Consider the following 23,914-nt stretch of genomic DNA (forward strand, 5'->3'; position numbering starts at 1 on the left):
GTTCCTACGTGACTGGCTCTTATTTATGGACTGGTAAAGCTCATTTAAAGCTTACATTGATGCTGTCACAAGTCGGTGGACAAAAAGTTCAGAGACAGGAATTTATGTTTCAACTGTGATCAGCAGCTCTAAAGCTCAGTCAGTCTGTCTGTCTGCACTCTTAGGCCACGTTTCGCTCAATGAGTCCGATATTTGGCAATGAGGTCAACTGTGCGGGTGCGAAGGTGTTTTTGTGTTCATGCCAAATGGCAAAAAGGGGGTTTGGCAGTGAGAGTGGCCTATAATAACAAGAAGCATCACTTAACAGATATTCTGACTATGAACCGTTTGAGGTATCATTGCACTAAGCAAGAGTTCCCGTTTCATTTTTCCACGGCGGTCAAGTGTTTGTGAGCGTGGATGCATGCACGAGTGTGCATCTGTGTGTGACATTAGCAAAATGCAAAAATCTATTGTTAATATCAATTTTGTTTCAGCAAATGACAATGATAATTGCTATTTAATCTTTATTTGATTTACAAGTAGGTTTACACAGATTTAAAAAGGGGAAAGAAATTGTTCAATAACAGATCAACAATAATAGCGAAGTAAGAGAAATCAGCAGACATGTACATCATAAGGTACTCGGTATGGCAACTCGCATACAATCCTGAGGAATCACTGCACCCCCCCCCCCCCCCCAACCACAGAGCAATCCGAAACGACAGTGTCACCAAGCAACGGGATTTCATTGATCAACAAAATGATGAAAAGTCAGACATTGTAGTTGGTGGTCCACAGAGTAAACTGAAAACCAGGCCTGTTAGTAGAAGCACACCAACGCATGCAAACACATGCTGCACTTCTTAAGGTGTCAATCCATTGGAGAGAAGTCTAGAAAAAAAAACAAATGCATGAACTATGGAGTCCATAGTGGGATGGAGAGACAAATCTGATTTTATTTTTATTATCTGCTGAAGTATGAGGAACAATATGACAATTTGTGAGTTTGTTTTGGTAATAATTTGTAATTTCTCTGCAGTCCAGTTGGAATGGCAGAGGAGTTAAGGACCATGCTAAATTCTACACATTATAAACTGCATTGACAGATCAGATGACAGAACATAGTTTGCACTTTTTCTGTTGGGCCAAAGTTTGCTTATGCTTCGATTTGTCTGCTCTTCAAAAGGTGCAACAAAGCCGTCCTAAAGAACAGCAGAGCTACAGATTATTAAGCTAGCTCGCACAGCTGGAACACCACTACTAGCTTCTGTAGCCGTGATACACTCACTTCTCCATATGGACAGATGTGAACAAGTGAGGTGACACACCTCTGTCAGCTAATAAGCCTAATGTGACAATAAAATGATATAGGTTAAAGAGAAAGTAGTCGAGTAGGAACTCAAAGGAATATGAATGCCCATGACTTGCCACAAGTGCACACTGAAACCTGGTGCAGTGTTGCTGGCACACGATTCTTAAAATGGAACATCTCCAACCTGCTGCAGAATACAGTTCTGCTAGTGAGGGACCGTGAAGAAGAAATGATGCATTAACATTAACAATAATTATAATAATAAAAGGAAGGAGCGAGTTCTTTGAGCTCTTCTTGACATTTATTTTTTATCTCTGGCCTACAGGATGGGATGTTGTGTGTGCTGTTGTATATTTATCATCTAGTGAAACATCTATGGATGGACTCCCTTCCAACCTCCAATCGTTTTAAAGGACCAGGCCCTCATAGGCGGGCCCCTCCGACTCGGGGGATTCTCTCTGCAGGCGAAGATGCTCCAGTGTGTTGCGGAAGTGTTTGTTGATCTGCTCCGTTTCCTCACTGGCCTCCAGGTTAGGAAGATCTTCCCTGATCTTCTGGATAAGTTGGTTTAATACCTGGACAGTCACCTGGAGGGGTGGAGGGTGAGGGACAGTGTAAGAGTTCCTGTTTGTAGTGAGACATTAACTGACTGCATTCACATCACGTCTACGTGTTGTGAAGATTCTAAATGTTGCTGCTGGAAGACTTATGTGCCCATACTGATCTGAAGTCATCGGAATAACAAAACTCAATGTTACAATTAGTCAACAGTCAAAATCAACAGATTTAGACTGTTGGAGGCAGTGGACTTTCCCTGATAGTTGGTTAGACAGTGAAGAAGAATGCAAGCTAGCACACGGGTGTAAACACTGCACAATGGTAATAGTGTTGGGCTCCGACGTTGTCCCAATCTGTGTGTACGCATAAAGCATCCGCCTGTCACCCACCACGATGAATGACTGATATATAGACCTGCAGCAGCATGGACTTGGCTTAGAAAACTCCATTTGGCACTTTTAATGTCAATTGTAGTTTTAATCTAACTTTAAATGTAATCATTGTGAAGACGAGGATGTATGTCTACGTGTAATGGTCACAGCAATACTTTCCCTGTCTGATATCTTTGTCCTGCACATGATCACCTGCAAAACATGTGAAACCCAGTCATGTACACTTGGCAAGATATCAGCTCTGGCCAGGAGAAACCACCAATACAGGAAGCAGGTTTCTCATTCACATCTCAGAAGTCAGGTTACTGCAGTGACGACAGTAACCAGGTTCCCTAAGAGCACACAAAGAGGTAGGACCAGGGGTCTTAACCATGGAGACATTTGAGGTGTCCTACCGCATCGTTCTCCCTCTCATAGAAGCACACGTATCTGTTGAGGATTTCAATGAAGAGCTGGACTTGCAGCGATGAGTCCATACACTGGTTGGCAATCTTCAGGGCTTTCTTTAAACACTCCATCACCCGCTTGCCATCACGAATCTAACAATGCAACACGAGTATTTAACAACGACAGCTGAGGAAACAGATTGGAGTTCAAATGTGTCGGAACAATGAACTTACTGGGCAAGTATTATATATATTAATGACAGAAGATTGTTGGAACACACCTCTTCCCCACTTTTGTCAGTGCTGTGACCTGACCAGAAGAGATGGGCACAGATACTGACAGCTCGGCACTGGTCAGGCTTCTTCAGCAGCTTGGAGGCCGCCAGCGCACACTGAGTCCTCAGCGGCTCGTGGTTTTCCTCGCTGAAACATCGCATTCGCTCAAAGGTACCGATGATCAGTGTGATGGCTGCCAGCTGGGCTTTAGAGTCACTGATCTCATCCTCATACAGAGAGAAGGCCTGGGGGGCAAGGAGGGAGAGAAGAATGCCAATGAGACAAAAGTGAGCTCGAGGTTTAATGTTTACAACTTTCACCACCATTGTCTCTGGAATTTCTTGAATTGCTTTTTGGTCTTGGTTAGTTGCCTAGTTTGTAATATTACTGCACTGTAATTGGTCAGTGCTTCCTTTTTAGGAACAAACATTTTTGCTCTAAAAAAAAATAAAAAACTCCAAGTGTTTGAATTTAAAAAGCCCAAGTTTGAGCTTTAGCAAATCTACTTGAACACAAAACACAGTATTGGCTGAAGCCAACTAATTATTGGTTCAAAGATATTTCCCTGTTTCCCGACTTTTGTCACAATCTTTTAGATTTGTAGAGTAAATAAATAAAAACTGTGTGAAACCTTCAGTGTTTGGTTTATCATGTGGTTGTGGGGTTGACACCAGCTGTAGCTTTCCAACCAATCACTTTTAACTCTTGACTTGCACATGAATCTATGAGGCCAGCTGGAACAAATGTATAACCATAGAGCCGAAGAATCACATTCTTTAGGCCACACGTGTCATTTTATGTGGCCTGCGAATCCACCAGCAAAAAAATTTTGGATTTTTTTTTTTAAGTTGGACTTAATAAAAGTATCCCCATGGTCGAAATTATGAGATAGAAAGTTGAAATTCTGAGATAGCATGTTGTCTGTGTACCGACATTAAAACTATCTCAACAGGTGGACAGGAGAGGGAACAGCCCGTAAAGAGGTTTTCCAACAAGTGATTGAGTTGAAAAAGATCGACAAATAATCCCAAAATGGCCACGAAGAGAAAAATTGATGCAGAGGGAAGAAAATGTCATTTAAGATGGGAAAGCGAATACATGTCTGTGTTTCAAGGAGAAAAACGGGTCTGTCTTCTGTGTTATGATGCGTGTCGGTGATGAAGGATACTATTCACGTCGGCATTTTGACACCAAACACGGAGCTAAATTTAGCCTCCAAGAAAAACATCAAATTGTCCAAGAATTAAAAGGCAGACTGCAATCACAGCAGAATATATTTACAGAAGCTACAGCCCAGTGCATGCTAAAGGTATGTGAGCAGGTGAGCTCCGACCAGATACAGACTTTTACAAAATGTCAGTTTGTGAAGAAACACCATCGCAGACCGAGTTCAGGAACTAGCAGCAATCTAACAACACAGCTAGCTAAGAGACGAGATACATCATCTATCAGTGTTTGTAAGAGGCTCAAGGCAGACCTGACTCTCAGTGAGGAGCTCTTGGATGTAGCTGCCATGCACGGGACGACGGCAGGGCGGGACATTAGTGATGCAGAGAGGTGACAAAAATAGCTTTGAACAAAGTTAATGTAATAACTTGTGTTTGATGATATTTGTCTTTGTTATTTTCTTTAATAGTTTGATCTTTGATAGAGTAATGTGGGTTTCTTAACCCTAAATTAAAATGATTTATGTTATAATAACAGAAATGTGCTTAAATATCATTTTACATTTATATAACTGCATGTACAATATTTTTACACTTGAATAAACAATAATCAAATGCAGAGAGAGTTATTTAACAATATGTTAGGAGTAGTTACAGTTATACAGTCTTACAGTTACAACCGGCCCTTTGAGGGAAACCATGATGCTGATGTGGCCCGGAGTGAAAATGATTTTGACACCCCTGGTCTAGGCAGAGGCCGAGAGGGTTTACCATCTTAACTCGTCTCTCTTTCAGACCTGTACTTCGGTTAACTTTGTCAGGACCAAAGACGTGCTGCTTTCACGATGTAGCCTGTGTAGACATGGTGTAAGCCTGAATGTTGTATTAAACATTGTACCTGTGACATGAACTCGTAAGCTACAGTCTCGTGGTTCTCAAAGCCAACCTCGCCTGCAGCCAGCGCCCCCTGCAGGAAGAGTCGAAGAGGCAGCTCAGCAAGCTCAGCTTTGATGAGAGCACTGATGGTCTGATGGGCGAAGGAGAAGATCTTCTGACACTTCTTCTCCCACTTGTCATCCTGATGGGAGACAAATTTGGGCCAATTGAAAAGGATGGACAAAACTAGAAATACAGCAGGTGTGATGTAGTAAAAAAGGACATTTGCACACCGATGAAGAGTTCTCTTTGTATCTGAAGGCCAGTTGGTAGGCAGCGAACACCAGGGGAGGGAGTGTGTAGCGAATCCTTAGGTTTCCACCCGCCCCAAAGTGTTTCCGGGCTGTGTTCAGAATCTGACCACAAATCAGAGTTAACTTTAACAACAGCAAACAGGTCAATCAAAAAGTCACAGTTTGGGATGAGAAAGTTATAGAAACATGAGTTTGAAATGCTCTGGCGAAGTCTTTTCTCTATCTGGACACAAAAAGGATCGTTTGACTGGACACGTTTGGATACTACTTGGTACGATACCTTAAAAAGGTATAGAGTATTGATACCCAGCCCTAAATTACAGTCCACATCAAGTCTGAATTGATCAAAAGACAAACACTACAGCATGATTTCAAAATTGTCTGCAGAGATATGGTACAGCAGTAACAGTTAGGAGTGTATACATCTAGTTTATTCAACGGCATGCTCATTTGATGTTGAGGAAAGAACCCACAAGATATTGTTGATCAGGATCATCAGAGTGGAGCAGATGGATGAAACGACCCACAAGGCTCTGCTCCTCAGCAAAGTCCTCAGGGTCAGGATCGTCAGCTGGTTGGTCTGGCTGGTCCTGTATCAGTGTGGATACCAAGTTCAAGATGGAGTCCACCTAGAGAAACCAGGGAGGGAGAGAGGAGTTTACATTTGATATACTTTTCTACAGCCTTTGGCTGATCAAGCACTCTGCTGAGGTAATGCGTCAGAGACTGGTGGTACAACAACTTGTGAGGCTCCAGTGACTTACTGTTTACATCGACAGCTTTTGATTGGGCAGCGCTACACATGTTTCCTTGTATACATTAATCTAGAATACATTGCTGATACTTGATTCATAGCTTTATGTTAAGGGGTTACAGCATAACTAGGGCCCCTACTCCGATAAAGACATGCACCTCTTCAAAACTGAAACTACCCATTTGGATCAAGGGAAACTGTGATTGGTCACTTGTTTCTTATGCCTGTAGAGGTTGTGGATAGTGAAGATAGTATAAGGGAGTTGAAGAGAGATTCAACAGTCCTCTCCTTTTCAGGGACATACATCTTGCTAATAATGAACCGTCTCCACTGCATCGGCTGCTAGGGATGGGCATCGTTTTACTACAACGCTTATCCATACTGCTCATCTCTTCACTTCCTTATCGCTTCTTTTGGATTATTTTGTGAGAAAAAAAAAGAAAAGACTTTTGGTGTCTTATTCTTGTGTAAACAAATAGTCTTTCTTGAGGAACAATACAAAAAGTTCCAAAATCTTTAAAACACATTCACAGCTAAACAATTAGCTTTCATATATTAAACTATTCTTATTAGCAAAGTCCGTATGGCATCACTAACGTTAGGGACGGCTGCTAGATCGGTTGAAAATTGTGTATTTCTGCAGATTGATGTTCTGCTTGTTCGCCAAAGGTTTTGATAAATTGGTTTCTTCCTTTACTTGTATTATAATTTGTGCCAACGAGAGTCCTCAGCATCTACTGGACTAAAATGTTGCCACAATGTAGCTCCAGTTCCATCATTGTGTGCCTAGCCTACCGTCCCTCTAAATCACAAAGTGAAGGGAAAAAGCAGGACATCTGATCAGCCTGATCATTGATGATACCCCATCTAGTGTGTTGTCAAAGGGAGAACTAGTGTTTAGACACTAGTCTAAACCTACACCATAATTATCTGAGCTTGGTTTCCCAATAACTATTGCGTCAACTATTATTTTGGCTTAAGGTCTTTCCGAACGATCTTCAAGTTGCAAGCCAATCCATTCTCTCTGGAATTGAGTTAAGATTGGACAATTGTACAGCAGTAATTTACGTCCACAAGCAACATTCTGTGCCAGTGTAGGGGTCAGGTTTCATGACTGCCCATCCAGTCACAAACCAACAATTAATGTCCTTAGTAGTAGTTAAGAATCAGACCTGTTCCTGTGCCAGAATGGTGGTGTTGTAGTCCAGCGTGTTGCTCAGCACATAGCAGCTCATGCTCTTGCGCGACTCGTAGTCAAAGTACTCGAAGAGTGGCGGGAAGTGCTTGAGCTGCAGCACAGTCAGGATGTTGTTGTAGGTATCCACCGGGATCTTCAGCAGTCGGGTCAGTTCCTTTGACACTGCACTGCTGGTGGCTATGCTGGGGGAGGGAGAGGAACGGAGAGGGCAAGAGTGAGACACACAAGTGTGACAGCAAGCGAGGCAAAGAGTATTTCAATTGTCAATCACTATACGCATGCTATCCTTCGTGTGACCATGCTTGTGACTAAACAGTGTATTTGGAGTATGACGGTATCCAGGTTTCTGATCACTGTCAGATATCTCTCCAACTCAAATGGCTTCCACTCGGTTTTTCTCATTTCCGTTTTTTAAATTCTCTCTGGTGTGAACACGCACAAGTCTTTTTTCTGGGTCTCACCTACCGTTACCTTGGGGTGGATCGGTTTGTGTGTTCGTCAAGGGGGTCAAGTGTACTCAGATCTGGGCCCGTGTCCCTGATGTGAAAGCACCCTTTGTCTTTAACTCGCACACGCTGAACAGAAATTCTAGAGCGCGAGTTAAGCCTTGGCTTTACTGTCCACAGGGAAGGAGCTTACTTTATTCTTATTGATAATATGCCAGCATTTGAGTGACTTGACTGTCAAAGTAAGAATTATGGCCATCGAGCAACTATTTAATATTTACATTTTCTTAAATAAATGAAGATATTAGGCTTATTTTCCCCTGCCGTGGTGCATAGCGAACAGTGAATCTTTCCTACACGTAGCAGTCACTGTCACTGTTACAGAGACATTCATTCCATTTCAGGACTTTGAGGACTTACTGTTCCAAGTTGAGCTTGTTGAATATCTCCACAGTGCTCTCCAGGACTTTATCTACATAGTCAACACGGTCTGGGTAGCATTTCATGGCTAAGTTAATGAGAGAGACCTGAAGAGAGACCACGTCCTCTGATGGCATGTCCTGGCGAGACTGAAGGAGGAATCACAGAAAAAGAAAGCGTCAGTTTGTTTCTAACGTAAACGTAGAGTCCACATAGCTTGGGAGGGAGAAGACTGTTCTACTGGATTATCAGTCTGTCAGTTGACATGAATGAGAATTGAAAGTTTAAGTAGACCTAGAATTGGATGTTTTTGTCTAATTTATGGAGGATTTTGTTTTTCTCTTTTATTCCTGTAGGGGCAGAAATAAAACGTTTTAGGTTCATCTGACATGAATCTCTTGAACTCTCCTCTACACCTTAAAATCGGCTCACTAAAAATATTGAATGGTTTTTCATTAATTTACATTTTTTGTGCAGAAAAATACTAATACTAATTAAAAGAGAAATAGCTACAGTGTTCAGTCCTAAAAAGACAGAGCAAGATGTTCATTTGAAATCCATCTGGATATTTCATTGTGTTCCTGTCTTTACACAGAACATCAAGCCATCCCTGGAGCTGTGTGACCCTCTATCACACAACTGAAGTGGTGCTCAATGGTGGAGGCTATCACAGGCCAAAGTCTGGCCACACAGCAACATCACTCAGGTTGCTCATTTTTTCCCCACTGCCCCACTCCACTTCATACTGCTCCACTGAGCCCCCCTGTGAGAGTACACCAGAGCCACGAGAAACAGTCACATTCCTTGTGTGGTCAAACATACTTGACCAATAAAGCTGATTCTAAATAAAGCAACTGCATTGGATCCACAGAGAAGCCATGTAAGAAGTGGTATGGCAATGATGTGAGGTCTAGTCAGATTGCTGCTGTGACTTTTACAAAAAAGTGAGTGAGCAAATCTAAATACAGATATACACTCCTGATTCAAATGGCTGATGTCATATGAAGAGAACTTGAGAAATAGAACATTTGTAGTGCGTACAGACTGATGACATGATCCTGCTGACTGGGTACACTTCATTAACCTACTTGAATGACAGTGGCCACTTGCTGAGAGAAGATGTCAAACAGTTTAATCTCAGCTGGAATGCCAGGGCCGTCTTCTCGATGAGCAAAGAGAGCAAGTCTGAAAAACAAAACTGAAATTAGAGAAAATCTGAATACATTCACACACATAAGTAGTCTTGTTCAAATCCACTGTTTGAGTTAGTTCATTAAATGTACAGTCACTTTATTATACTGCTGATCCTCATCACATTTGACCTGGATCATCACAGAAGATCCAGGTATGCTACACCTGGGAACAAAAGGAGTGAGTTTCTATTTCCACTAGCTCTGGTCATTTACAGTGAATCACAGCATACCTGTCAATGAGGGCAATGATGATGTTCTTCACATTGACGTGTTGATGCAGGTCAGCACAGGAACGCAGGAAAGGGTTCAGGGTCTGAAGGTGGAACTCGTCTGGGAAAACCTTCCAAGAGACGAGACTATTTCAGTTCAGCAGCTTTACTTATTAATCTAGTATACTCTTTAGCCATCAGCCTCATCACAAGGATCAATATCCAGCCCATTTATTGTAGTACGACAAACTTCATTGGTGACCAGAGGACTGCATTGAATGACATCTAATAAAAATCTGATTTTCTTTTCCACCCAGTCCCACACACACACACACACACACACACACACACACACACACACACACACACACACACACACACACACACACACACACACACACACACACACACACACACACACACACAATGCCGATGCCTATTTCATAGTTTATATTATGTCTCATCCATTCTAATATTTTGAATATCCGTTTGCATTGTGCAAACCTGTGTTGCACAATGACAGTAATGAAAGCTGGAGTCCTCGATGTCTACCTGAATGATGCACTCCATTAGATACTCCTGAGCCAACGAGTCTCTGCAGTTCACAACCTGTTCCAGCACTCCAGCAAGAACAATCTGTGGAGAGAGAGAAACAAAGAGGAAACCAGTTTTACCAGCCAGATGCCAAATAGCTAAATTATTGTACAGTATTTCAGTGTACATGTCAAATGCAGCAAATAAAAGACTTAAGAGGGAAAAGCAGAGACAACCCAGAATCAATTGAAACTAAATTCTTTGACTTGAAAGCTGAAACAAAGAATTCTGACAGACTCTCGACGACATCACTATTTTTACAAGCAGCTATTTGAGTAGATTCAGAGGAATGTTGTTCTACAAAGCACACGAAGCCTGGGAGGTGTTTAAGTTATATACAGTAACAAAGTAAGTGAAAGGAAAAGGGTCACCAGCAGACTGTTATAAGCTGCAGATGGTTTACCTTCTGATGAGTCAATGCACTGAGCCCAGCATGTACAGACGGTCAGGAGGAGGACAGCACTCAACTTAAACTGTGTTCTAGGTTTCGGGCAGACACCCTTCCTAGTGGACAGTTTGTCTTAAAGAATTCAATTATACTTAAAATACTTTATTTGTCCCACAAAGGACAATTCAAGGTCAACAAAACATTAATCAAATCTTAAAATACATATCTGACAAATGTGTTAAACATGCATACACAGGAATAAGTAACATCTATCGATCACAAAGCTGAAAAGTGAAAGTGTACTTATTATTCTACACACAACGTATACTGACCACTACTTGTACTGTGGCGGTCTACATGTGTGGAATAGAAGCAAACATCCTCCTGTGGTGGTTCTGCCTCATCTCTTTATGGATGATTTAGAGCTTGTATTGGTGTCCCCGACATTGTTTTGATTCCTCTCCAGGCTGAACGCATGACACCATCATTCAAGTTATCTGCAGTTTGATTCCTCTAGCCTAATCCTGCCTGTCTCACTACTCACTACACCTTTCTCTCTCTGAATAACTGGTTGGGATGCAACAGCAAGCACAACAGAGCTGTGGTATCAAGGATGGACAGGGGGAACACATCCATTACATGTGTCCAGTACCTCTTGCAGAACAGCCAATGTACTGATGATATGCAGGTAGAACAGCATCCAGTGGACGGTGGCCTAGAAGGCGCATCTGTAGATATCTTTAGGTGATGTATAGTGCCTCCAACTAAACTTCATACTCAGCTAACTTCAGGCCTTCTCCTGACATTGATTCATATATTTATTAGAATTAGCTATAGACCCAAATAAAATCACTATAAACTGAAATTATGACCTTACTTTACTAATCTTATTGGAAACAACAGACATACACAAACACACCTGTTTGTACTTTTCCACGTTGACACCCTCCAGCTGGCTGAGGCGAACTAGGTTGGTTCCCACCAGAATCCTGAGTTCCTGTCGTTCCTTTTCTCTCTTCTCCCGGTCTCGGCTGTGACCCTGATGCTGCATTCGGACCCATAACTTGTTCATTTCTGCAAAGTTCAGGAGGATGAAGTCGATTGAGTCATTGATATCACCGGTCATCTCCTCTGTTCCCCTGTGGAGTAAACGCAACAAGTTTAGAACCGGGACGCACGTCTAAATATTCAAAGCCTGGGATACATTGTGGCACGTACGTGGGCCAGACAGGGCATCTAAACTGTAGATATCGTTGACAAACTGTGACACAATGATTACATCATGTGATGTTTTCACCACAAAGTGAAATGAGAAGCTAGATATGAACCCAACTAGTGTTTTGCAGTTGGGTTGAATGAGGTACTACTCAGCTACAGTAGACAGCAGTCGGCACCCTGAAGAGGCAGACAGGTCGGACACAGAAACAAAGTTATGTATTACTCTGGACAGGGGGCAGAAGCAAAACAGATTTCAGCCACCGCAAAGAAAGGCCCACCTAAAACACAAAAAGATATATTCCAACGGGAAACTGAAACTTATTTATACTGGGTTTTTAAAGGAGTTGTGTGGCTTTGAAGGGAGCATAGGTACATCTCACTTTCAGTTCACGTCCCTGTCACAAATCGTATCTGACAGCAAGATAAATTGGTGAAAGTATGATTTACTGATAAACATTATTTTAGGTGGCTAATATACGTTTTGTTGCTGCCCCGGTCCACAGTGGTACATTGCTTTGTTCCCGTGTCGGTACCCCTATCGGTTTCTGATCACCATCTACTGTACGTAATACCCCGACTAAAGACGATGACTATGGATAGAGCCTAGACAGCCCCACCTCAACACCTGCACTAGCCCTAAACACCCAAACTCTGACAAACCAGAGCTGCTGCTGTAAGGTACCCTGCTGCCATCCAGTGGACCCAGTTTGTTCCCACTTGACTGGTGAAATACAGTATATCATTATATTTAAATTGGCCAACTGTCTAAAGATGACATAGCTGTCAGTGGTAAAAAACTAAACGGAAACTTGAATGGAAGCGTGACCTTAAACTCAGATTGAATGATGAGTTGTGAGTCTTTGGCCCGTTTAGAGAGCTGGAATCAGCACTTCACCCTATGATGCAGTGAGTGAGCTGTTGGCTACAGCTTGAGACTTGTTTGCTTTTTAGAATATATTCATTTATATTTTGCATGCTGAATAAGGTACCAGCAGTTCAGTTTGCAACTATCACCATCTTACTTCGATACTAAAGAAAACGTAAACACGTCATGATTTTCAGGCAAGTTGTGGAGTTTATGGATGATAAACATTGGAGATAACGCTCAGAAAGTGTTGACTATTGAATCCAGAAGTATGTGTACAGTGTCTGTGTTCACACTGGAGCTATCAATCCAAGAAGGAGTCCAACGTTTCTGTTCTAAAGTAGCAGAAGTGGCTCCATGAGGTGTGTGTCACACAGCTTTCTCCAGGGTAGCTCATTCATCTGGATCTAGCGGCCACAGAGGCCAAAGTCTGAACTTATTTGCGACTGACGACTGTTCATTCCGGGGAAGGTTGTACCTTACCGATAATGTGCACATACCATCCTGGACCGTGTATCGTCAGTGTGATAAATGTGGCCAAATTGTTACATTGACAGACGCTGGTAGTTTCCATGACTTGGATCCCTGGATATTGAATGATCATCTTCTGTGGCGCTCCCAGTAATACTGGTTCTAAAGGTGTACTGAAGTAGCACATCATGTGACATGGTTAAACTATGTTTGAGACAGACAATTATGATAAATACTGACACACTAAATATGAATTTGATTCTGTTGCCAAAATATTTTTTTACACAAAAAGGTAGATCTCCTGTTTATGAAGAATTTAAAAAAGAAAGAATTGTATTTAAAGTAATTATCTCTTACACACCTTTACAAGACACCCTTAGGTAGCCTATCCTTTATATGAATTATTTTGATTAGAATACTTCCAAATTGATATTATTAGCTTATAGTAACTATATGCTTTAGTAGGCCTTTCTGTGGCAATCATGTTCTCAGATGTCTTGTAACGTAGCTCTTATTATGTTCTAGATGTACTTCAGTATTCCATAAGGTTGGACAAAAGCTGATTAAATAGAAGCAATAAATAGAAAAGAATACTGTATTTCCTTACATTTCCCCGGTGTAATCAGACGCACACTGGCGCTGCTGTAGCAGTACCAGAGGGCCTTCAGGCACACATCATGTGGCTGTGCACCAACATGATGTGTGGATCAGAGAGTTGGTGGATGTGGTAAACTTAAGAGTTAGGTTAGGTTCACTAATAAGAACAAGGAACTGTACTCGAGTACCTTAAGGGTAGTGGGCTGACGGTATCATTGAATACCCTCTATAGCTGGGTATATGTATTTGACTTTACTAGTAGAATAATATTATAGTCCTATGATTTCTTTATTGTTTATTTTTCAGTTAATCGTCGCTGTGATGTACAGAGTTTTTTCTTATTTTAAAAATCTTTAAATAAATGTTTGATAAAGATATTGGATATTATTTCGGTGTTTATCAAAATCACAATTTTTTCTCTCCAGATTTCCATCTATAAATTTGAAATTTTGGGAAATATTTTTCACGACATACATTTTTATATACTTTGGATGTTTTGGCTTTTCAGTGAAAAGCTTATTCTAGTCGTTCCCCATCTCCTCGACTTCCTGTGATCTCACTCCCAGTCCGTATTCAAACCTGAAGCTACTTAATTACAGAGTGAATTGTGATGGTGGCGTCTCAGAAGAGCATGCTATGTGGATTAGAGACACGAGGACAAAAGGCTGTCTTACTCTGGCTGCTCCCCATCATCTGGCAGTATGTTGCGGGTGCACTGCAACAGGTAGTTTCTGAGGAAGAGGCCCCTGAGTGGGTGCTGGACTCCGCGACACATCTCGACCAGGTCCTTCAGAATGTCCTTACGAGACTGGGGGAAGGAGCGGACGTACACCACACCCACTGTGATCAGCAGATAGCTGGGGAGAGAGGGGGGCAAGCAAGGAGGGTTGATGGTAAGAAGTTCATCATTGCCAATACTTTAAAGTATAAACTCCAACAAAACACAAGAGAAAGTGTGTATGAAGCACGACTACTACAGTGGCTTCACAATGGATGCAGACCCCTTCACTTTTTGACACTATTTTGTGTTGTAGTTGCAGCAAACAGATAAAATTGCCATTTTTACCTGTCAGTCTACAGTCGATATCCCATAATGACAAAGTGTACAAATGTGTTTTGAAATTTTGTCAAAAGCAAGAAGGACTATTTGACCACTGGATGAACACAACACTGCTGTTTCATAGGTTGATGTAATGTGCTCGTTTCTTTTATCTGAAATCTCTTAAGTTGTTTGAATAGATTTTTTGTCTGTTCTGTATTAAGTCTGTTTCATGCTGTTGTCTCTCTCTCTCACACACATTGATTTACATTAGTCCTTCCCCCCCTTATCCTGTGTACAGTGTGTCATCATTGTCATGCAGAGGTGCGCCGATACTTTGGCAGGTAAAAAAAATAAGAAAAAACGGAGAAGGAAGCTGTTGTTATTTGGTGACTTTATTTACACAATGGAACTTACAACAGGTTCAGGGAGTTCCATTTTAGAGCGTAATCTTGAGCATGCTGGCTACCCAGAGAGATAAGCTGAAGTAGTGGAGAGGGGAACTCACCTTTTACACTCAATATAGCCGAACTGAGGAATTTATTGATTCAATCGACAACATTTACCACCAACACTGATTGGACAAATTTCTCTTTTAATGTGATACTCACAGTCTGGGGATGATGTTGCCTGCATACTGGACCAGCTCATAGAGATCTGCCACCTTGCGTCCTTTGGCAAACTCATCAGTCAGATAAACTTCTAGGTAGTGGAGTTCATCAGAGATGGCCATATCTGAAAAGACTGTTAGGGACCAGTGCAAACCCACCATGACTCACCCACACACAAACACTAGAAAGGTGCTCTCAGTAGAGTGCAGCGCTCCGTCAGGTGCGTCTGCAACAACCGCTGCTGTTTTGTGTGATGGAATGAATATAACATAAGCAGTGTCAAACAGACTTCATTCAATCTCAAAAAGAAGCGACGATGTAACATTATACAAACAATGGGCTCGAAGTCGTTGTATAATACATTTCATACAATTGTACCAAAACATAAAGGCAAACTGAGCACTGGTAGTCCTGTTAGCTGTAAGCCAAACATAGCTTCTAAAACAATATCAGAGTCGGGGGCCGGTTAAGGGCTGGTGAGTGAGGATTTAGGCTCTAAAAGGGCTTTGAGAAAGTAAGAGTCCCCTCAACCAAGAGAGGTCCTTGAGCATGCAGCCATAACTGGGCACCCAAACTGTTGTGCAGTTTTCTGCAGCAGAATGCAAAACTAGCCGCGGAGAAAAACAGAGGGGCACACTCACTCAGTCAAGAACGCCGGACGCACAAACACGACCCAACACATAGCCTCTCTACAGCTGGGGGAGATAAGAATTTCTTGCAGCAACTTCCGCTTCAGTCCTCCATCAAGGATGTTTTCAGGCACAGTACTGCATAGGTCACCCAATACACAACACAACTAACTGAAGTTACACTAGAAAACTGATTTGACATATTGGCTTTACATTTGAATGAGCTCTCAATTCACCACTCCAAAACTGTCAGGACAGATATCATAAAAGACCTGATCAATGAACATTTCTTGAACTCTTCTACATAGCTGAGAGGTTAATTAGAAGTGGAGACATATTAAATTAGTGTTCTAGTCTGCCTTCTTAAACAAATAATACGCCAAAATGATATCTCAAAAGGTGCATAATACGAGATTGGGAGCATTTCAATTACCTCTAAATGGTTCTCAGCATGGCGACGCCTGAGACGGCAGCTTGTAGCTAACGGTGCTAACAGTGCAAACTACGGCAAACGTCCTGGCAGTGCTAACAGGGGGTAACCGGTAGTGGGGGGGTTACACTTCCACGACGATGCCGTCTGTCGAGACGGAGTTATCAGCTGTAACCGCCGTATGAGCGCAGTGCAGAGCGGCAGAAGCGAGCTAACCAGTGGGCACGCTCACATGCGTCAACATGCACTAAAAGAACTGTAGAACTGTAAAGGATACATAGCTCATAGTAGCTCTTTGGAGAAAGCATGGAGGTCCTCAGCTCACCCAGCATGTTAGAGGCGTGCTTCAGAGCATCCATCAGCTTGTTCTTGTCCTGCAGACCGCACAACAGAATTAAGCTATGAATATGCAAAATAATCACAACGAGATATGACCTCCAATGTTGGACATTCAGCTGAATCCCAAAATGCAGCATTCACTCATACAGAGTAGTAGGCGGTAGCTGGCCTTTCATAATCTATAGCTTTGTGGGCGTGTTGCGTTGAACATGTGATTTACATACTCTGCTCTGACTAGACAAGGAAGTCCTCATTCTACATTGTTTGCTGCACAATTGCGCAATTTGTTTCCCTAAGAACAGAATTCAATGACACAAACACTTCCAGCACAGACACAGGGCTGAGCGCGCATGACTGAGCTCTGGATCTGTGCTGGAAGTGTTCGCCACTCCTCCTGTGGTGAAGGAATTCGTGCTTCCGTTTCTGAAGGAACCCAAACCAGCTACATTGGCTCGCATATGGTTGTTGCTTGCAGTGTGTCAAAGCATATTTGCATAATGTTGAGGCCTCCTTTATTGTCCTCTGTAGTGCCGCTGAGCACCCTTTCAATCTCTGCACGTCTGCGAGTGGTGTCGGGCTGTAACGTCAGGCCCCATTCAAACTAAATAGCAGATTATTGCTCTCCAATCTTTTCAGCATGTATTTGTAAGGCAGGTTTAGTCTTCTAAAAGAAATCTGAACCCAATATTACACATTGTTTTGAAGGAGAAATTTAGAGTGGTAAACTTTATAAATCCAGACCCCTAAAATTTTTGGTTGTTTAAAAAAAGGGAGCAGGTGGTGAGCACCGAGAGTTATTACTACACTGACAGTATGAACAAATGCTGCTGTCTAAAATGCATTAGCGAGCTGAATGACTTGAATATTGATTTGCAAGAAAATTGGTATGTGGGCTACGCACAGGGCTGTGAATCAATGGTTTAAACAATTATCACAACCATAATGATATCTATAACACACTGAAAGCAGCCTACCAGGCATCGCTTCATCTGGAACGACTGGACCTTGACAGCCTGCACAGCTTCATCAAGAAGCTTCTCCTGTTCATCCTGGGGAGACTGCTGTGTGGTTGGCTGTAATACCGAAGAACAGAAACACTTATTTCAATATTAGCTTCATTTACAAACAACTTTTTTTTCTTTACACAGTGCTGAATAATCAAGAATGCTGTCATGCTATGCCACCTTTGTATTAGACATTACAGCATCTAGCTAGCTTAGGGTACTGAGCAGTTGACTTTGCTCCATAGAACTGGACTGAATTACAAAACATAGAAAAATGGAGGACCTCAACATCACCTCATCACGTTGTGTTCCTGTCATCCAATTCAAAGCATTCAGGTGTTCGTACCGACAGTCGCTGTGCAGTATGTAAAACCCTGGCTACCCAAAATAAATTCATTTCTCTTCTTAATCCCAATTCGCATTAATGCGCAATCAATGTAATCTAATGTATCTAATGTAACATTAGTTTACGTTACCTAAATGCTCGCGAGTGGCGCAGGCATGTCCGCAAGACAAATATTCCTACAGTAGTACATGTACGGAATAATGTATGAAGTATAGCATGCATGCTCAGGCCCTTTTGCAGTTTGGGCATAGCACGGCATCGCACTGCTGCTAACCAGCTGACACAACTTCTGTTTATTTTACGCTGAAACGAGCTCAGGCCATAACATGTAGCTAGCTTCAGTGAAACATGACACACCAAGCGGAAGAGTAGCGCTGCGCTAACAACAGCTAGCGCTAGTTGTCACACTGTCACTTGTGTTGTCCCGAAAACCAGAGGCTAACGTTACACTTACTGGCTCGTTTGATCCAACACATAACACGGACTTTAAGGATATGATGACTGTATTATAGATAACGTGAATAAAATACGTTTCAGTAAAACTGACGTTAGCTTCTAGCTTGCAGTCAGCTGCAGGTTGTTAGCCTAGCTAGCCGCTGTCTGACGTTGCCTCAGAAGCGTTAGGCCATAGTGCCGCTCACTAACACGTCTTATTTAAGATAGGTTAAGGTACACACTTGAAACGAGCTGTTCCATTGACCGAAAGTGAACACAGGCGAGTAGCCAGAACAAACATGCAAAGGCATAGAATAGTTCTGTATTTGGAAAACTGCTTACCATGATTATTAGATGTGTGTCAGATCAGTCGGAGAGGTTGGCCTGTCATGTGACTCACATTAATGCTGCCTTCAATGTCTGCACTCAGCTACCACATGAGAGAACAGGCGTGGCCAGTGATCCACATCTTACAAGATATGAGTGAGTTGGACAAAGTCATCATTCATCTGCTCAGAGAATCAAATACCACCACGAGCAGCACAACACATTATAACAGCAAAATACGAGTGCTTGAAAACGTTAAAACATTTAAAAACTTAATCACAGTTGATACGAGAACTGCAATGTTATTTATTGCTCTCAACTGAATAAACTACCAACACACGATAACCACTACACTGTTGTCAGATGTTATGTTTAGTAACCTCCAGGGAACGTTGCCTGAAGGTTGCTCGATGGTTATATTTGTAAAGATACAATGTTATTGCAAACATTTTGTAAACATTTTGGTTAAAGATGCATTTGAAACAACTCATTTGGGTGCGTTTTTGACATAAATATAGTTTTCTGTGTTTTGTTTTGAGCATGCATTATCTTACACAATGCAAGCCATGCATCACACCAAAAGAGACAACATACTGAAGACCATTCATACACATTGTCATGCTAAATGGATACAACATGACAACACTAAATACGGCTAACTGTAGCTACTTGAGTATTATAATTGAAACATATGTAATCACTAAGAAATCCTGATCAACGTCTATTTTCTTCATTGTCAATTTCTTTATCATCAAATGAGTTCTTGCACCGAGCTGCATGGGCACATCCACATGCCCTACTGCAATACAAAGATTATCACTTTCCTTCCATCCACAGATTGTCAGCTGCAACCATCAGGCATGTACAGGTACCTTGGTTCAAATCCGGGGATTGAGTTGCTGGTGGATTTTAGGTCGTACAGTTTGCATACAATCTGTTCTTCCAGTGTTTCAGCAGTGCCTTCACCTTCTCCACAGCATTGGTGAGGACACTTTCCATGCAGTCCTTTTTTCACATGCAAGAACAGAGGATGTCTGTATGTCCTATGTATGCTGTAAAGATTGTAAAGCCCTCGAAGCCAAATTTGGGATTTGTAATATTGGGCTGTATAAATAAAATGGATGTTTAGCATTTTGATAACATGAACTTCGATGTCGCGTGATTTCTTGAATGTTACTGTTTTAGTTCAGATTTCTTGACTCAGTTGGTGTGCAAACACAAGAAAGGCAATGATATATCTACTCTAGCTAGCACCAACTACAATGAGCATTAGTTTGTTTTTTTTATCAATAATTAAGATCATACTTACACATGAGATGCATACTTTTGCAAATGTCTTCAAAATGACACCAGCAAATTCAAAAGTTTGGAGTGTAGAATTTAGCTGCGTCTAGTGGAAAGGACTTGGCAGAATTGGTTTGATCCCGAGGTGGCTGGCCCTTCTGTGTGGAGTTTACATGTACTCCCGTTGTCAGAGTGGGTTTTCTCTGGGTTCTCCCGCTTTCTTCCACATTCCAAAGACAAACCCTAGACTCTGAATAGGATAAGCGGTTACAGATAATGGAAGGATGGGTGGATGGGTGGATGCTTTAAAGATCCTCCCAATGTCCCCCCTAAACCCTAAGCCCTGAACCCTCAGGGACTTACTGACGTCACCTGGTAAGTGGATGAGTGTGAGAGACTGTGAGGGCTTGAGATGGTGTAAATATGAATGGGACAGCCCTTTGCTGCAACATATCACGTTACCATGAAAACAACAAAAAATATGATGTATAATTGTGTGTATTTATTTCATACTCTGTACTCCCTGATTTGAACGTCTTCAGGCTCTTTCCGCACAGGATGAGAGGTAACTCATATAATCTATTTACTCGTTTTTGTCAAAACGGCTTCGATGACAAAATCAAATATTTGATGAATAAATAAATAAATATCTTCTGATTTCAAGTTTATTTTTTGTTCCATCTTCAACCCTTAATGTTTCTGAGTACATTTAATACTCCAGGCTGATCCGTCCTCTTCGTTTACCTTTTGTTCAGGTTTATAGTTAGGGCTGGCTCAGGTCTATAGTTTGGGCTGGCTTAAGTTTATAGTTAGGGCTGGATCAGGTCTATAGTTAGGGCTGGCTCAGGTCTATAGTTAGGGCTGGATCAGGTCTATAGTTAGGACTGGCTCAGGTTTATAGTTAGGGCTGGCTCAGGTCTATAGTTTGGGCTGGCTTAAGTTTATAGTTAGGGCTGGATCAGGTCTATAGTTAGGGCTGGCTCAGGTCTATAGTTAGGGCTGGATCAGGTTTATAGTTAGGGCTGACTCAGGTTTATAGTTAGGGCTGACTCAGGTTTATAGTTAGGACTGGCTCAGGTTTATAGTTAGGGCTGGTTCAGGTTTATAGTTAGGGCTGGCTCAGGTCTATAGTTAGGGCTGGATCAGGTCTATAGTTAGGACTGGCTCAGGTTTATAGTTAGGGCTGGCTCAGGTCTATAGTTTGGGCTGGCTTAAGTTTATAGTTAGGGCTGGATCAGGTCTATAGTTAGGGCTGGCTCAGGTCTATAGTTAGGGCTGGATCAGGTCTATAGTTAGGACTGGCTCAGGTTTATAGTTAGGGCTGGATCAGGTTTATAGTTAGGGCTGACTCAGGTTTATAGTTAGGGCTGACTCAGGTTTATAGTTAGAGCTGGCTCAGGTTTATAGTTAGGACTGGATCAGGTTTATAGTTAGGACTGGCTCAGGTTTATAGTTAGGGCTGGTTCAGGTTTATAGTTAGGGCTGGCTCAGGTCTATAGTTAGGGCTGGCTCAGGTCTATAGTTAGGGCTGGATCAGGTTTATAGTTAGGGCTGACTCAGGTTTATAGTTAGGGCTGACTCAGGTTTATAGTTAGGACTGGCTCAGGTTTATAGTTAGGGCTGGTTCAGGTTTATAGTTAGGGCTGGCTCAGGTCTATAGTTAGGGCTGGATCAGGTCTATAGTTAGGACTGGCTCAGGTTTATAGTTAGGGCTGGCTCAGGTCTATAGTTTGGGCTGGCTTAAGTTTATAGTTAGGGCTGGATCAGGTCTATAGTTAGGGCTGGCTCAGGTCTATAGTTAGGGCTGGATCAGGTCTATAGTTAGGACTGGCTCAGGTTTATAGTTAGGGCTGGATCAGGTTTATAGTTAGGGCTGACTCAGGTTTATAGTTAGGGCTGACTCAGGTTTATAGTTAGAGCTGGCTCAGGTTTATAGTTAGGACTGGATCAGGTTTATAGTTAGGACTGGCTCAGGTTTATAGTTAGGGCTGGTTCAGGTTTATAGTTAGGGCTGGCTCAGGTCTATAGTTAGGGCTGGATCAGGTCTATAGTTAGGGCTGGATCAGGTCTATAGTTAGGACTGGCTCAGGTTTATAGTTAGGGCTGGATCAGGTTTATAGTTAGGGCTGACTCAGGTTTATAGTTAGGGCTGACTCAGGTTTATAGTTAGAGCTGGCTCAGGTTTATAGTTAGGACTGGATCAGGTTTATAGTTAGGACTGGCTCAGGTTTATAGTTAGGGCTGGTTCAGGTTTATAGTTAGGGCTGGCTCAGGTCTATAGTTAGGGCTGGATCAGGTCTATAGTTAGGACTGGCTCAGGTTAATAGTTAGGACTGGATCAGCTTTATAGTCAGGGCTGGCTCAGGTTTATAGTTAGAGCTGGCTCAGGTTTATAGTTAGGACTGGATCAGGTTTATAGTTAGGACTGGCTCAGGTTTATAGTTAGGGCTGGTTCAGGTTTATAGTTAGGGCTGGCTCAGGTCTATAGTTAGGGCTGGATCAGGTCTATAGTTAGGACTGGCTCAGGTTTATAGTTAGGGCTGGATCAGGTTTATAGTTAGGACTGGATCAGGTTTATAGTCAGGGCTGGCTCAGGTTTATAGTTAGAGCTGGCTCAGGTTTATAGTTAGGACTGGATCAGGTTTATAGTTAGGACTGGCTCAGGTTTATAGTTAGGGCTGGTTCAGGTTTATAGTTAGGGCTGGCTCAGGTCTATAGTTAGGGCTGGATCAGGTCTATAGTTAGGACTGGCTCAGGTTTATAGTTAGGGCTGGATCAGGTTTATAGTTAGGACTGGCTCAGGTTTATAGTTAGGGCTGACTCAGGTTTATAGTTAGAGCTGGCTCAGGTCTATAGTTTGGGCTGGCTCAAGTTTATAGTTAGGGCTGGCTCAGGTTTATAGTTAGGGCTGGATCAGGTCTATAGTTAGGACTGGCTCAGGTTTATAGTTAGGGCTGGATCAGGTTTATAGTTAGGGCTGACTCAGGTCTATAGTTAGGGCTGGATCAGGTCTATAGTTAGGACTGGCTCAGGTTTATAGTTAGGGCTGGATCAGGTTTATAGTTAGGACTGGATCAGGTTTATAGTCAGGACTGGCTCAGGTTTATAGTTAGGGCTGGATCAGGTTTATAGTTAGGGCTGACTCAGGTTTATAGTTAGGGCTGACTCAGGTTTATAGTTAGAGCTGGCTCAGGTTTATAGTTAGGACTGGATCAGGTTTATAGTTAGGACTGGCTCAGGTTTATAGTTAGGGCTGGATCAGGTTTATAGTTAGGACTGGATCAGGTTTATAGTTAGGACTGGCTCAGGTTTATAGTTAGGGCTGGTTCAGGTTTATAGTTAGGGCTGGCTCAGGTCTATAGTTAGGGCTGGATCAGGTCTATAGTTAGGACTGGCTCAGGTTAATAGTTAGGACTGGATCAGCTTTATAGTCAGGGCTGGCTCAGGTTTATAGTTAGAGCTGGCTCAGGTTTATAGTTAGGACTGGATCAGGTTTATAGTTAGGACTGGCTCAGGTTTATAGTTAGGGCTGGTTCAGGTTTATAGTTAGGGCTGGCTCAGGTCTATAGTTAGGGCTGGATCAGGTCTATAGTTAGGACTGGCTCAGGTTTATAGTTAGGGCTGGATCAGGTTTATAGTTAGGACTGGATCAGGTTTATAGTCAGGGCTGGCTCAGGTTTATAGTTAGAGCTGGCTCAGGTTTATAGTTAGGACTGGATCAGGTTTATAGTTAGGACTGGCTCAGGTTTATAGTTAGGGCTGGTTCAGGTTTATAGTTAGGGCTGGCTCAGGTCTATAGTTAGGGCTGGATCAGGTCTATAGTTAGGACTGGCTCAGGTTTATAGTTAGGGCTGG

The 23,914-nt window shown here is 42.3% G+C and overlaps 1 protein-coding gene across 1 annotated transcript; it reads right to left on the reverse strand.

The window, feature by feature from the left end:
• Positions 1–492: 492 nt before the first annotated feature.
• Positions 493–18,890, reverse strand: vps35 (VPS35 retromer complex component). Its single transcript, XM_076090873.1, has 17 exons — positions 18,791–18,890; positions 17,638–17,736; positions 16,602–16,698; positions 15,266–15,389; positions 14,290–14,472; positions 11,384–11,603; positions 10,035–10,118; positions 9,504–9,613; positions 9,169–9,265; positions 8,081–8,229; positions 7,189–7,396; positions 5,736–5,891; positions 5,242–5,364; positions 4,971–5,150; positions 2,912–3,151; positions 2,640–2,783; positions 493–1,881 (listed from the first exon to the last, which is right to left on the reverse strand). The coding sequence occupies exons 1-17, from the start codon at positions 18,791–18,793 to the stop codon at positions 1,702–1,704; spliced, it is 2,397 nt and encodes a 798-aa protein (XP_075946988.1). The 5' UTR covers positions 18,794–18,890; the 3' UTR covers positions 493–1,701.
• Between the last annotated feature and the right edge of the window lie 5,024 nt (positions 18,891–23,914).

Source organism: Anarhichas minor, unplaced genomic scaffold (genome assembly GCF_050575085.1).
Source record: "Anarhichas minor isolate MPS153535 unplaced genomic scaffold, ASM5057508v1 ptg000013l, whole genome shotgun sequence".
NCBI lineage: Eukaryota > Metazoa > Chordata > Actinopteri > Perciformes > Anarhichadidae > Anarhichas > Anarhichas minor.